This window comes from Ammospiza nelsoni, chromosome 15 (assembly GCF_027579445.1).
Source record: "Ammospiza nelsoni isolate bAmmNel1 chromosome 15, bAmmNel1.pri, whole genome shotgun sequence".
NCBI lineage: Eukaryota > Metazoa > Chordata > Aves > Passeriformes > Passerellidae > Ammospiza > Ammospiza nelsoni.
This window is the reverse complement of record NC_080647.1, coordinates 7,781,421-7,796,549: the sequence shown is the minus strand read 5'-3', so window position 1 is coordinate 7,796,549 and position 15,129 is coordinate 7,781,421. Positions and strand designations below refer to the sequence as shown.

The window sequence follows — 15,129 nt, the reverse complement described above, 5'->3', positions numbered from 1 at the left end:
CACCGCTGGGGTGGCAGAGCTGCCCCTCAGGGCACGGGCACCCGCACACACAGCACCTTTGGGCTCCAGCTGGGAGCACCAGAATGTCTTTACTCTCCCCCATACCTGTATCTGCAGTACAGCTGGATACCAGCTAGATGGGGTTAATCATGCCCAGTCCAGCAGCCTGGGGACCCTGCAATGGATTATCCTGCCCTCTCAACCTACACACCTGGTGAGATCTCAGTGCCTAATTGATGTGTTCCTCCCCAAAGACTAAAACAATAAAAATAAATAATACAACTTGCTTTCATTGCAGGGCTGCTCATTTGCCTTTTTTTTTTTTTTTTTTCGCAATATTGAAAGACGAAAGCCACATGTATGTTCTGAAAAGCAGTCATCCAAACAGCCATCTCACAGTCACTTGTCTGAGACGGCAGCCGCATCCGCAGGGGGATTCTCGTCCTCCTTTCTCCTGGGGTCCACCATGTGGCTGTACCGCTCCCCTCGGTGACACTCCAGGTAGGGGCCCCAGTTTGCTGCAGGCCGGCAGCAGCTGACAAGGCGCTGCAAAGCAAAACCAACAGGCATGTAATGTGTTCCCTTAGTGCAGGCTGCTTCTAAAATTCAGTACAATTATAGCTCTAGGCACACACTGCAGCTCAACAAATGGCAAATCACCAAAGTTGCTGAAAATCGTTCCAAGTGTCCTTGGGGTTGGTGGGTGCTGCACGCTGAGGTCAAGGAACAGGAAAAGCTGTGACCAACACAACTGTTTGGGAAAGCTTGCCAAGAGCAGAATATCTCAGATGTGTCACTTGCTTCTGTGAGGAATGGGAGGCAAAACTCCAGAAAATTATATGGGGATAGAAAGCAATAGAAATTCTTCAGAGAATTTAAAGAAGCTGGAATAGCAACAGAACTGATGAAAAATCTCTCTCAAATGGTGTGTGTGCACTCCCAAAGAATTAGACTTTATCTTTTTATCAGAACATGGCAGGGAGATGCACCTTTGATGCAACTACCAGAGATAATGCTTTGGTCTAAAAGTCCATTTGAAAAACATGTCTAAGTAGTAAATGTGTTGGAGAAAACAGCACAGGTGGTCCTGATAATACCAAAGAAATTCAGATTTGAGGCTATATCAGTGGGTTTTTTTGCCCTTACCTCAAGAAGGGTTCCTTCAGCTCTATATAGTTTTACAATAGCAATAACAGGAATCCACATGATGCTGAAGATGATCATGCACCAGCCAAGAATGTTTCCCCAGGCTGGGTATATTATTGAGCCATAAGTGGGATTTGAAAATGTCATCAAAGACCAGATCAAAACAGCCTAGAAAAAATGGCAAAAACAATCAGAGAAAAGCAGGTTTCCAACAACATTGAATTTGCACTGCTTCCAAGTTGGTTTAATAAAAAGAAGGGTTGTCTGCAAGTTCTGCACAGTTCCCTCTTGTTTCCTGAGTATGAGAACAGTTGTGCAGACTTTGGTGTTCGGTCATCAACAAGCAGCAAGACTGAAGGCCAGGACTGAAAAATGACACCAGCGCTGAAGTGCACTAAGTATATTTGTGTTTGAACATAACTTAATCTCTAGGTTTTCTTTAAATCTTATGTTGGGTAATATATGTATTGCTGGCTGAGCCCAGTACCCTTCTCTAAATGTTTTTTGCATTCCTGTATTCCATTATTTACAGGAACACAGGAAAGAACCTAAGATTAGAAATTGGCAAATATTGCTTCAGAAATTGGATCGTTTTAAGCAGCATTTTCTAAACTATAGTCTGGGCAGATTACAGGTAATGTACTGGCCAGAGTGACTTCCCACTGTTCCTGGATTGGCAATGTTGATCAATTATTTCATAGTAACATAATCCAACCATCTACACTCACAATTGGAAGTACAGGTTTAACAAAAACCAAACATTCAACAGGACATTTAAAGGTCTCAGTTAGACAGCAGAACATCTGACCCAAAAATGGGATTTCCCTCAAAAGGTTTTCAAACCAATCTCAGTCTGAAATTAAGATAATCCCGCTGCCAAGGCAGAGGATCTAGCTGCCCTGTGTTAGTCCTTGGGAGTGTAGACCCAGCTCTCTAGTTACTGATCTCAAGCCCCAGCCTCTCCTGGAGTGCATCAAAGGAGGAGGGAGTGTATCAGAAAGCAGATACAGCCCATAGTTCACTTCACTGGCACAGCTATGCCCCATCTTTATACACAGAGCCTGGGCAGTCAGTCCTGAATCTTCACAAAGCAACCTCTTCAATATTAAGTTACTACATTCTGTCACACTAACACAATCCAGTCATGTGCACTCACCATTAACACCACAGGAGTGACATAAAACCAGGACATTTTCCACCACAGCCAGAATGAATTGGTCTTCTTTCCAATCATCATTTCAATGTCTTCAATGAACCTTTTTCCTCCTGTTGGAAGACAATCATGGGACTCACTGTAAAGCAGGTACCTCCCTTGCACGTGGGGTTAGTCAAAAGTGATCAAAGAAAAGCAATAATCAAGGACAGTTTCTCCAGCTCCGCATTAAAGTTTTTTTTAATCCTATTATTATTCAGATGGTTAACTTATAATTTCTTTATTGTAATAATTAGTATTTTATACCCCTGGCACTGCTCAAGGCCAGGCTGGATGGGCCTTTGAGAAACCTGGTCTATTGGAAGGTGTCCCTGCCCATGACAGGGGCTGGAATCAGGATGATTTTTCAAGTTCCTTCCACCCCAAAGCCATACTGTGACTCCATGATATACACTGCTCCTGGGATTGTTTAGTTTAATTAATGTGTTTTCAATGCAAATAATTTACCGTAAATGTGGGAGATGCCTATTATCTCCAGGGAAGCTGAAATGAGGATTCCCCATCCAGCACAGAAGTGATCTATTAGGTTAACCCAGTAAACTCCTGCCTGCAGGACAAACATTAGAGGTTAGAATTTGAGTAGTAACATACAGATAAGATGCATTTGTTCAAGACAATTTAACTAATCATGACTCTGAGTTTTTAAGTTCACAGTTCTCCAGGTCAACTACAGATTTGTGAATATTATTTTCTTTAAATCCTCTATGTAAAGTTGAAAAGCACATCTAACAAAACACTATAGGTGCTACAAGCAAGATCTATGCATATAGAGAGCATACATAAACAGCTGAGAGCAAGATTTAAATTTGGAACTTACAGGAATAAATTTGGGGTCGAAGGTTTTATACTGAACTACAGCAACGGCTATACCTGTTATCAGTTCTGGGAGGCTTCAATCCTCTGACATGCCTGACTTCTCCATGGGGTTAACCACAGCTTTGAACACCAGCATGCAAAAGCAAGATCCCAGAGCAGGAAACAATCTCTGAGCCATTCCACACTCTTGTGATTGAGTCCCTTGCAAGCTTCCCCATCATCCTGTTTCATGACTTATGTACTTTGCTTGACGATACAAATGTCTACTCACCACAATTACCTCCTTCACATTTTGAGTCTAATTACACACATAAATCTTTATTTCTAGATGGAGTAATAGCAGTGAACCTTTACACCCTTAAAAGCAATTGCCTCAAGAAATTTTACACAGTATACTTAAAATTCCTTTTCTGTATATCTATTTATAGAACTATACACATGCAGGAGAAGTACCCATGCAATCTACAAATGCTCATGAGCCAATGGGTTTTTAATACATGGACAGGCCATTCCTTAATTCCTGTCCTCCTTGGTAGTGAGTTCTGAACAAAAAGATCCCATCAGCATTTATTAGCAGCACCCACTCTGCTGTGGACATGTTCTATGTGTGTACTTGTGAATACACAAATAAATTCCTGAACTGAGGAACCATAAATCAGGCTGATCATTTGCAGGCTCTGTAAAAGCCTTCTATTTAAAAGCCTGTCTCAGTTCAATAATCACAGAAAACCTTTGGTTCTTCAAGCTTTCCACTTGCTTGGGTGTTTAGGCACACTGTCAATATTCTGGGGTCTCTAAGATTTATCCACAAAGAAAGCAACAGTTGGAAAGGGTATTTTGATTTGAGTTCATCACTTGCAGCATAACTAAACTCACTACCAAAAAACTTAATTTCTTACCTGAGTAACACAGACAAGCCCAAATAAAAACAATACTGCACACACACCCACGGTTATAGGTCCTCTATATTTTTTTAACGCGGTGGGATTTATATCTTGAATGCTGGTTATAACTGTTTCTGCAAAGGAAGAAGAAGTGAGTTTGAACAGCAAAATTAAGAAAGGCAATGGTCACTTGAAAAGACATGAGTCACTTAAAACCCCACTTACCTATAAGGGCAAACTGGGAGTCAAGGCCCAAAAGCACAAGCATGAAGAAAAACAGGATGGACCACAGAGTAGAAACTGGTAACTGAGTGAGAGCCTCTGGGTAGGCTACAAAGGCCAGATCAAACCCTGGAAAATAGTGGAGAGAAGGATGTTGTTGTCGTGCCTTGGCCAATGCAAGTCCCAATACCAACAGTGTGACCATCAGCCTACCTGAGTCCACCACCTCTGCGACAGGCCTCTGAGACACAAATGCCATGTGTCCCAGGATGGAGAATATTGCAAACCCAGCAAATACACTGGTGGCACAGTTGACCACACAAACTATAATGGCATCTGCGTAGCAGTTGTTGTAGAACTTGTTGTATGAAGACAAAGCAACAAGCCCACCCCACCCCGTAGAAAGGGAGAAAAATATCTGGGTGGCTGCAGCTTTCCAAACCTGCCAAAAGAAAAAATAACATGAGAATTGCTGTATTACTTATAGTATTTATCATAAACAATTAAGTCTGTCCACCATTGAAGCACAAGGGTATCTTTTTTCATTCAGCCTGTGTATCTAATTCTATTTTGTATGAATTTTAGGGAGGATAGAATATAACATGCTGGTGACCTTGCAGTCTCAATCACAAACAGTATCTCTATCGTGTCTAAAGGTCACATCCCAAGCACGTTGCCAAATACTTAAATCGTAGTGGGCTAACCCTGAAGAAAAGATTAGATTTGTTCACATAGGTGAATTGCTGAGATATGAATCTTGGCACAGACACAACAAATAAGGATCACCAGGACTGGCTGCAGGAGTGAGAACTTCCATGTACCCTCCCACTTGTGTGACCTAAACAAACCACTCCTGCTTCTGATGTAGCCCCTCAGCTAGTGCCAAGCACTCATATAAATACCACAAATAAATATCACACCTAATGGTTGCTTTTGATAAAACTGCAATAATATTGGCATAAGCCAGAACAAAGAAAGTTCTGGCTTTCTTTGCATGAGGTGCCCTTCCTGGTCCACCTAATTACCCAAGGTAATTTCCCAGGCAAGGCATGGCCTGAATTTCAAACTCAGGGATCCCTTCAGCCTTATGATAAAGTCCCTTAAAATCAACAGCAAGAACTTTGTCAGCAGATCCTGCTAAGATTAAACTCCAGCATGGTCCCCAAGAACTGCTTAGAAGCAATAGCACAGTTCTCATCACTGGTGTGGCAGGGAGGGCGAAGGAGGTGACTGTCGTTCAATTTGAGAGTAGCTGCAATAGGGGCTTGGACTTTTTACACAACCAGCTGCTGATACAAAATACAGGGCAGAACCTGAAGGACCTGACTGGATAAAAAAGAAGAAAGCCACATAACCAGGAAAGCGTGTCACACTTCTGGGGCTGAACTTCCTCTCACCTCTGCCTCCATCAGCTTGGTGATGTTGGACTCTCTCCCAATGTAGAACTGGACGCCATCCAAAGCACCTTCCAGGGTGGCACCTCGCACCAACAGGACGAACAGGATGACATATGGGAAGAGTGCAGTAAAGTAGACAACCTGCAGAAAGATGGGCAGGGACACACATTAGGTGTGAGGGGATCCACAGACCTTCATGCAGGAAGACTGGACAGGCTTTAGGCTAAGGTCTGCTGGTACAAAAGAGAAACAGGCAACCAGAGAAATGAGCACATGCCAACCACCAAACCATCTGGCTTAGCCGGTTCTGGAGCTGCATTCCAGCAGAAACAGAAGGCCCAAGCCACATATCCACTTTTGAGAGCGCACTTGACCAGTTTCAGAAATGCATTTTTCTGGCATGATTTACTGCTGTAGGTCTGGATTCAACTAGCCCAGACATCTCTTGCTAGGCAGTGCTTCTAGCAAGTGCAAGCTGAAAGCCAGGAAAAACTAGGCCACCAGGGGGGAATTATCTCCTGATGAGCTCTCTGCTACTCCCCTCAACCATCCCTCAAACAAAAGCCAAAACAAAAAATTTTTTTTAAAGTCACTGCTCTGGAAGCTTTCTTTGCTGGAGCAAGGACTTTTAGGTTCTCTCAGACACAGTTCTATTCTGTTGTAGTAGCACAATGGAACCAAGGCCAGCAGTACAGTTATTGTCACACAGGCTACGTTCAACAATACTCTGGTTTCTTGAGTCTTAATCTCAGTGTTATTCAGACAGGGAATTGACCCAGGACTGCTGCCTCCACCAAGCCAGAGCATTGTGCCATTGTGTGGTGAGTCTGACATTTCCAAAGACTTCCTTCATGCTTGCCTGGCACAATTCTCACTGCCTTTCATCTGTCTTGCTCCTGCCCAGCTAGATTCTTCCAAGTCTCACCTTACTCTCCAAAGAAAATTGTCTTGGTGCCAGAAAAAAATGACAACAGCAAGAGCAACTGCCAGGAACACAAAGAACATAAGAAGAGCCATGCAGCCAAATAATTGAGGCTGGGAAAGAACAGATATTCCACCCCAAAGCACTGAAACAAGGACAGAAAGCTCCAAATAGAAATCAAAACAGGAGGAGACCGCATACTGAGCGGAGGAAAGGAGGCAGCAAGGAACCAAAGAAAGGCACAATGACAGAAGGAAAATGGGGAAAAAATCTGTGCAGAGAAGGTGAACAAAAGAGCAAAGGCAACTGAGACTGAAGATGTAAATGATGGAGATGCAACACAAAGGTGAGAAAAGAGTATGAGGAGGAAGAAACCAAGCCAAGAAAAGGGTCTCGGTGAGAAAGGATGAAATTCAGCCTGCCTGAAGTCAGCCTAGCCCAAAAAACCTCCAGAAAACCATGCTGCAGCTTGTGGAAATGGGAGCTCAGCAGAGACAGATTCTGAAAACAAGCATCTAAGTACCTTGTCCCTACAACTAATTTCAACTCTTGGGAACAAACAACATTTCACAATCTGCCAGAAACCTGCGCACACACACACCTGTTCACAGCACCTGACCTGTATGGTCCAACCATCTCAACCAGACTGGAAGCACAAAATAATCACCAGGTGCTCCCAGGGCGTGTGCCCATGTGTGCCATCACACGCACGCTTCCATCACACAGCCCAGGCAACGGCTAAAACTCAGCTGGAATCACCGGCACAACGGCAAGATTCAAAATACAGGGCAGCCCAGTGGAGTGGAGGCCCAGGAGTGAAGTAATAGCTGTGCAATCAGCACCTTACTCATATTTTATGTAACAGTTGTGAAGCCGAGGAGCAGAAGGGAAGACAAATGCTGAGCCCAGCAGAGGCGGGTGTGTTAGGACTGCATCCTGCCTTGTGCTAAACTTCCCTGGCTCCAGCTGACATTGGGAGGGCAGAATCAGGCCAAAAGTCATCTCCTTGGTCTTCCTACCATACCTTTCCAGAAGATTTGATTCCTTTGTACAGGGCACCTGCAACAATGATCCAGGCGAGGAGGAGGCAGAGAGCCAGGTACCAGACGACCCTGCCGGTCTCGTCCAGCCCGCTCGAGCGCTGCAGAGCCACTTTGCTGAAAGCACACGATGCTCCCGTCAGGAGGGGATGGCACAGCACACAAACCTCACACACTTCAGCTACTTCTCCAGAAAAAATGAGCTGCTGTGTGAGGCTATTACAACACTCTGCAGCCTCTTCCAAGAGCGTGCAGTTGGAATTGCATGATTGGCAATGAGAAGCTGTATATGTATGTAACTGCAATTTTTCCTTCTTTTTGAAGCCTACCAGCTCTCATCTCTCCATACATCTCCTGTAAGACCCACCTAAGATATTCTGTGTTAATCGTGAAATCCTGACAGGAAAAGAAGAGCCCAAAAGAATCAGTTTCCAGGAACCCAGTGAACATGAGGCAAATTGAGACCGTGGAACAATAAAGAAATGACAATTTTACAACAGGCCCAGATTCAGAATAAGGTGAATATATTTTACACAGTAACTCCTGAGAAAAAGAAAAGTATATGCTATGTGTAAAGATGCCAAGTTGTGCCTACCAGGACCCCAGAGAAGAGGACTTCTAGAAATGGCAGCATTTTCCAATTGGTTAAAGTTGACTCACTTGCTTCTCTTTCTATACATAATTTCTCTTAAAAAAAGCCAAACTTATCAATTAAATTTTAAGTCACCTCTCTAGTGATTTGCATGCCCATGTCCCTTGACTAGATTTTTTTCTGGACTGCAAGATAAGACAAAAATAAAAGGTGCATCCAAAACCACAATGCATAAAAAGGTATTTTTTCAGTAATTTCTTTAAAGTATTTACTTACTTCCAGTATTGCTCGGTAGGAAATTGCACTGGTTTGTAGGTTATGGTGCCCTCTATACACGTGAGATTGTTTGCCGTGACGAAGGTGTAGTTTGCACGAATTATATTCCCATTGTAGGTTGTGTTGCAGTCATTTACTGAAATCAAGAAAAAGGAATCATTAATACTTGGATGACTCTTATTTAAAAAATCAGACCGATACAGCAAATGTGTTTCCTAAGCAATTACAGCTTCAGTTTGCCTGCTAACAAGATTTGGAAACAAACCGGAAATGTCACTTGCAGCTGTGATTTCACTACTTGACTGTAAATCAAAACACCAAGAATCTGGTGTGCTCACCACGTTTTACTTATCCTCAAGAATACTTCCAAAAATCAAATCTGAGCATAGTTAAAATTGTAGCCTTGGTTACTCTATGAAAACCTTTGTCCCAAACCAAGGTAACACATGGATCATCTGGTATCTGATATTCATCTGATTGCGGCAGAGGGCTTGTTAGAACACTTTACATATTTTCCTTGGAGCAGAGTTGGAGGAATGGAAACTGGGTTGGGAATTTTTTACCAGAACATACAATAAAAAACACTTCATCAGCATATGCATCAGCATTTACTGGAAATTCTCATTGAAGCCTATTTCAGGACTGCTTCCTCAGTTCAGTTCAGTTATGTGTTCCCCCAAAACTTACAAATTAGGTGCTGAAATCTTTCTTGTTTTACCAATAAATAATCACCAACTTTTTGTTACATAAGGCCTCTTAGAAGATATTTTCAGATATATGGTTGAGATATATTTACATTAATACTGCACACAATATAATCCATCCTCATCTTCTCCTTGTTATTTTAATAATGACTGGTTACCAGGCAAGAACATTTCCAGCTGCTAACTGGCAATTACCTCACCAACTTCACCTTTTGCCTTAAACTGGTCTGATACAGAAACTGGTGAGGTAACTGCTTAGGCCCTACATCTACTGTGAAACACAAGAACAATGGTGTGGAGAAATATTTTATAGAGTTAATGAAGAGTGAAACCAGCGCCTCAGTGGTGCTCAGGATTACCATAGCCACAGGGGACGCAAGGAGTAATGAAAAGACCTCGATAAAAACTACTGCACTAGTTTGTCTCATGGAAGGGGTTTTTTTCGCCACAAAGCCTGATGAAATGGGAATGCAGTATTTCAAGCAATTGGAAATGTATGTACTAGAAAAAAGCTGAGGTTTAAAAGGAAACAAAAAGGATCCAACAGAGTGATTTCAGCCCAGTTCTCTGTAGATTTCCCAAGCATCCAGAACCGGTGGCAAAGAAGTGGATAAGCATCACTCCTCTGTGTTCAGATACAAAACTCCAGGAAGGACTTTTGAAGCCATGGGTAGCTGTCCTAATCCTGTACTTTCACCCAGAAAACAGTTACCAAACATAACCATTTACCAAAACCAATAATATTCAACTCTGTCTGGTAAGTAAGGTACCTTTTTGTGTCTTGCTGCAGAGATCATCTGACCAGGACAAGCAATCTGACCACGGCAGCACTTTTTGAAATGAGGCAAAGAAATAGAAGAGTGCATAAGCAATGATAACATTGTAGTAGATAGTCACAAATGCTGTCAGGATGACCATTGTGATGCCCACTCCTAGGAAAGAGAAACACAAAATATCTTAACCATCTCAAACTCGGGTTGCAAAACCCCTCCTCCCACCAAAACAAATAGCCTTCACTTGACTTTTAAAAGGCGACTTGGGAAGAAGTTCAAGTTGGTTTTTGTTTGGTTTTAAAATATTTCTTAACAGCAAACAAACAGCGATATTCCAAACCCATTAAATGATGGATATGATCCAAACTGACCATCTCAAACATGCTTTTGAAACACAATTTGAATCAAGCTCATAGAAAAATGGACTATTTACAAAGTCTAAAGGAGAAATTCAGTATTTTGTTCTCTCCCCATCCAGAGGGAAATTTACTAAAATAAAACAAACTCTACTAGGACTGCCCAAGCCCTTTTAAAGATTCCACTGTAATGAATGCTTTAAACTACAGTAAATCTTCTCAATATTACTGTTCTCCCCCTTGTTAAAATCAGTTTTGTTCTGTGAGTTTGGAAAAGCCTGACAAACAGTACCAGTCATCTTAGAAACTATAAATAAGTTGCTGTCTTTACAGATATATAAAATATATGCTGGGTTTAAAACCTTTTGCTTTAAGATAGACAGACTGCTTTCGTGAAAGTTTCTTGTGCTGCAGAACAGAGACTGGCAATAAGAGTAAATGTTGGGGCAACCAGTTTCTGTAGGTGACAAGCAAATTCTTGTTGCATCCGAAGGAAACTTCTCCTACGTTAACTCCTCTGGTAGATTAAGACAAACAAAACCATTGCAGAGTCCTTTACGCCCTTGGTACAGGACCAGGATGGACAGGCATGAGTAAAGCTCATGGTTAATTGTTTCCAAACAAATCTCCTTTGAGAGTGTTTGAAATACAAACCATCACCACAAACTCAAACTACCACTACAGCATGCAACGATTTCTCTTATCTCAAGAGGCACCCCACTTTACAAAGCCAGAGTCTAGGCTATTTTATCTCACCAGCAGATGACTCCCAAGACAGCTGCTCGGTGATTGTGCACAAGATTGCACAGAGCACCCAGACCCACGTGCCTGTGCCCACACTGGCAGCCAAATACAGAATTAACCCATCCAACACACAATTGCCTCACAAGCTACACTGGACGTGAAGCATAAAAAACCAGGGATAAAGTCAACTTCTAAAATTTACTTTTTATCTGTTGCACACAAGTTGTTTTACTTGAGTTTTTCCCTCACACAGAAAAACAGAGATATTTCCTTCTGCCTGTACAGCTGGAGTGAGAGTGATGTGCTGCTGAGCACAAGAATCTCTGACAAAACCTTTCATAACCAAGAGCCTTTCTGGGGGAATCTTTACTCAGCATCTGTTTATTAACTGAATAATGAGGAAGTATATACCTGAGTACAGAGCACTGGTAACACGGATATCGGTGTCTCACAATTAGTAACTTCATTAAGAAATCATTAATTCACAACAGTTTATTATTAGAATAAAAGGAAAGATAAGAAAACCAACCTTGAAACAATGGTAACATTCTCCAGACTAAAATTGGCCCTTGACTGGCAAACTGCCCAATGGAACATTCCATGAAAAATAAGGGCAAGCCAGCTAACGCCAGCATGAAGGTGTAGGGGATTAGAAAAGCACCTGAGGAGATAAAAAATGGGGGGAAAAGTACAATCACACACACAGAGAAAACAATGCATCTTTCAGCATTCACCACAGTTTTATCACATTTTATACTCCTCCTTTCTCCCCTGCTCCCCACTGGAGGCGCTTATTTTTGAAATAGAGAGAGTTGTTTCTAAGTCCTGTTTTCTATAAGACTAAGTAGTACCTGCAATGAATGTCAGAACTGATTTTAAAAGAATGACTTCTCTTATAAGAAAGTAAATTCATTTTATAAAAAACTATCGAGGATGTGCTCTAATACAAGTAAGAATGCTGCTTAACTGTAGTGCACCTTGTCCACTTTCTATTTAATCCTCCAACTTTTAATTTAAAGAGGAACAGAACCATTCCTCTGTGTGCTCAGCTGTGTTTTGCAACTGCCCTGTTAAGCAGGTACTGGACATCAAAGCATGAAGATTATTTTCTATGGTTGGCTGAGTCCTGTGTCAAACATCATCTCAGGATGGCTCTTGTTCAAGTCCATTTAATAGTGCATGTTAACCTGATATCAGTGAGTGCCTTGTTCTGTGAAAGGGACTGGCACTTCTTTGTGTGTGCACAGAAGACAGGGAAAGCAAGAGCACGAGTTTCATAAACATAACACGATATCCCTGCAGGAATCTGTCCTCATCACTCTCAGTGAATTTAAAGCAATCAAGGACCCAGTTCTGCAAGGAACTGCAAATACCTGATGAAATTTCAGGAAGCAAATTGTCCCACAGAATTAACTGCATTACTTCTCTGTTTCAAAACAAGGATGTAACAGTTGTCTTTATCAATCATGGGCAAGGGGCACAGAAAAGGACGCAAGCAACAGCACAAATATGCTTTAAATGCAAAGTCTCCGCTGCAGCAGATGAAAAAAAACATCTAGTCCAAGGCCTGACATCACAACTTACTTGGTTTTCGCAATTTTCTTCAACAAAACTTCAAGTAATGCAAACCAACCCATGTCACTCCAATAAAAATTCCATACTGGAAATGCCTCCTTATATTCCATGTGCACCTGTGTGGGCTGTACTGCCTTTACAGCCCAGAATTTTACTTCAACGAGAGTTAGGCAGAGCAAACAGGTACACATAAGTAAGTTCTCTGCAGTTACCATTTAGGCACTCTTTAATTACCAGGGGTCGCCTGGCAAGTACATAAAGCTCTGGAATACAAGCCAAGGAAGCCAGTGCCTCTGCGTGGCTTTGCCACTAGTTCATTGCGTAAGCAGGTAGAGGCTCTCCCTGTCTCACACTTCCCAAGTGTTTGATCTGGGTAATTATTGAGCTGAGATAATTATTCCAGCTTAGAGTGTTTGCATGGAAAAACAAGGTGCAGAGGGGATTCCACTGTTCTCTATAAACATACCAGGTATGGTATATAACATAAACTTACCAGAGGGTAAGCACGGGGGAGGGAAAACAGCTATTTAGACAAGTAGAGGATATTGGCACATGGAGAAAAAGGTACACGTTGTTTATGAGTAATTCAGAAGATGGTGTTCTCAGGTAGAAATTTGCAACTCAAACTAAATACTATTTCCCTTCTCAGCTGGTACCAAAAAAGCACATAGGTGCCTCTTAGTGCCCTTTCCCATGAGCAGGCTCTATCCCAGTTCCCAGGGTGGCAGAGCTCACATCCAGCTTTAACAGAACATGCCCAGCCTCAGAACTGGCCCTTGGAGCTTGCTCTGCTCTCTCCTGGGGATAGCAAGGCGTGCCCCCCCTGTGACCCCGCCGTTCAGCACAGGTACCTCCTCCATTCTGGTAGGCGAGGTAGGGAAAGCGCCAGACGTTGCCCAGGCCCACGGCATAGCCCACCATGGACAGCAGGTATTCAGTTTTGTTTGTCCAGTTGCCACGGTCCACATTCTCATCGGTGCATCTGACATCCTTTGGAGAGAAGAGGGAAGGCTTGTGATACCCACCAGGCAAGAAGGGCAATCATATCATCATTTCTCTGTTCAGAGACATACCTTGTCAGGATCAGCAGAGTCATTTTTTTGGGTACCAGTCCAGTTGGCCTCTGGCAGGACAGCACAGACCTGTGAGAGAGTGTCCCCCCAGAAAGCCCAAACACCTCCACAATTCTGACTTACTCCTTTGGGCTATCAGCTGCAGGAGACTCCTCTATTCTGCCCCTGCAGATGCCCCCATACATTGTTCAGATGTTCACATCAGCACATACCTGTATGCTCACTTTAAAAAACACCTGTCCTAGCGCCTTGTACATCTGTCGAGGAGCTCATCCCACTTTACCTTCCGCTACCTGTTTGGATCTCGCCTGCACAGACAACTTCATACCTGCCCTCAGCTGCCGACGTACCTGCGCCCTGCTTGCCCGAGCGCCGCTACGCCCACCTGGGCACCTCCACAACCCACCTGCCCAGGTGCACCCACACTCGCCTACATTCTCGCACACCTGCCCAGGAGCCTCTGGCCAGCCCGCCCCCCGCCGCCTCACCTTCTTCTTCCCGCAGGACAGAAAGCCGGGCAGGCTGAGCATCCCCATCTCTGCCGCCGCTGCGCTCTGCCCGCGCCGCCCGCCGCCCGCCGCTTTATCGGGCCGGCAGCCGCCCGCCCCTCGCTGCCCTGCCGGGAACCGCGGCCCCTGCGCTGCCCCGGGGCCCGGGCGGGGCCGCCTCCCGCCCCCGGGGCAGCCCCTCGCAGCCCGGGCCCGCTGACCCTCCCCCGGCCCCGCGCCCGCTTCCTCGGGAACACCCACCTGCCTCAAACACCTCGCACGGTCACCTGCCCACTTCCCCTCCTAAATACCGCCTGCCCTCCGCACGCCCTCGCTCCTCGCCTTAGCCCGACCCACTTCCCTGCCGCCAACCTGCCTGGGCTCGCTCCCCCACTCTGGGCTCTTCAGCTCTGCTTGCACCCCTGCCTGGCCGCCTCTCTGTCACACACCTTCACTTCTAGCATGTCTCCCTATTCCTTCCCCTCTTCCTGCTCTTCCAACACCTACCCACACACTCTCCTTCTTGTTTTCTACCTCAGGACTGCCAATCCCCCATCAAACACTGACTCTCGTCTGATCAGCCCACTCCGATGCTCCCTGTGCCTGCTCCCCACGGAGGCACTGCCTGTCAGCCTCACCTTCTCCCACTGCCCTGGTGGTCTCTTGGCGGTCCTGCTTCCGCACCAAGGAACTTATGTTCCCCGGTAATTTTTGCATCTTAAAACAACTTTCAGGTACAGACTAAGAAAGGGCAAGTCAGGAGAGTTGTCATGTCCAGTGGAGGAACTTGAGCAGAATGACCAGGCAACCACCAACACAACCCATCTGCCCTGTTCCAACCAGAACCGTGGCTGTGACATTTCACCCTCTATGGGAAGGGATGTCATAGTGACCTTCCCCAGGCATTC

General features: G+C 44.2%; 1 protein-coding gene across 1 annotated transcript; it reads right to left on the bottom strand.

Moving 5' to 3' along the window:
* Positions 1–220: 220 nt before the first annotated feature.
* LOC132080039 (sodium- and chloride-dependent neutral and basic amino acid transporter B(0+)-like) lies at positions 221–13,776 on the bottom strand. The gene is made up of 14 exons (XM_059483016.1): positions 13,734–13,776; positions 13,512–13,650; positions 11,615–11,746; positions 9,983–10,144; positions 8,509–8,644; positions 7,625–7,757; positions 5,679–5,819; positions 4,495–4,723; positions 4,285–4,410; positions 4,075–4,193; positions 2,807–2,906; positions 2,303–2,412; positions 1,147–1,314; positions 221–546 (listed from the first exon to the last, which is right to left on the bottom strand). Exons 2-14 carry the CDS (start codon positions 13,579–13,581, stop codon positions 400–402), a joined length of 1,773 nt encoding a protein of 590 aa, XP_059338999.1. The 5' UTR covers positions 13,582–13,650; positions 13,734–13,776; the 3' UTR covers positions 221–399.
* Between the last annotated feature and the right edge of the window lie 1,353 nt (positions 13,777–15,129).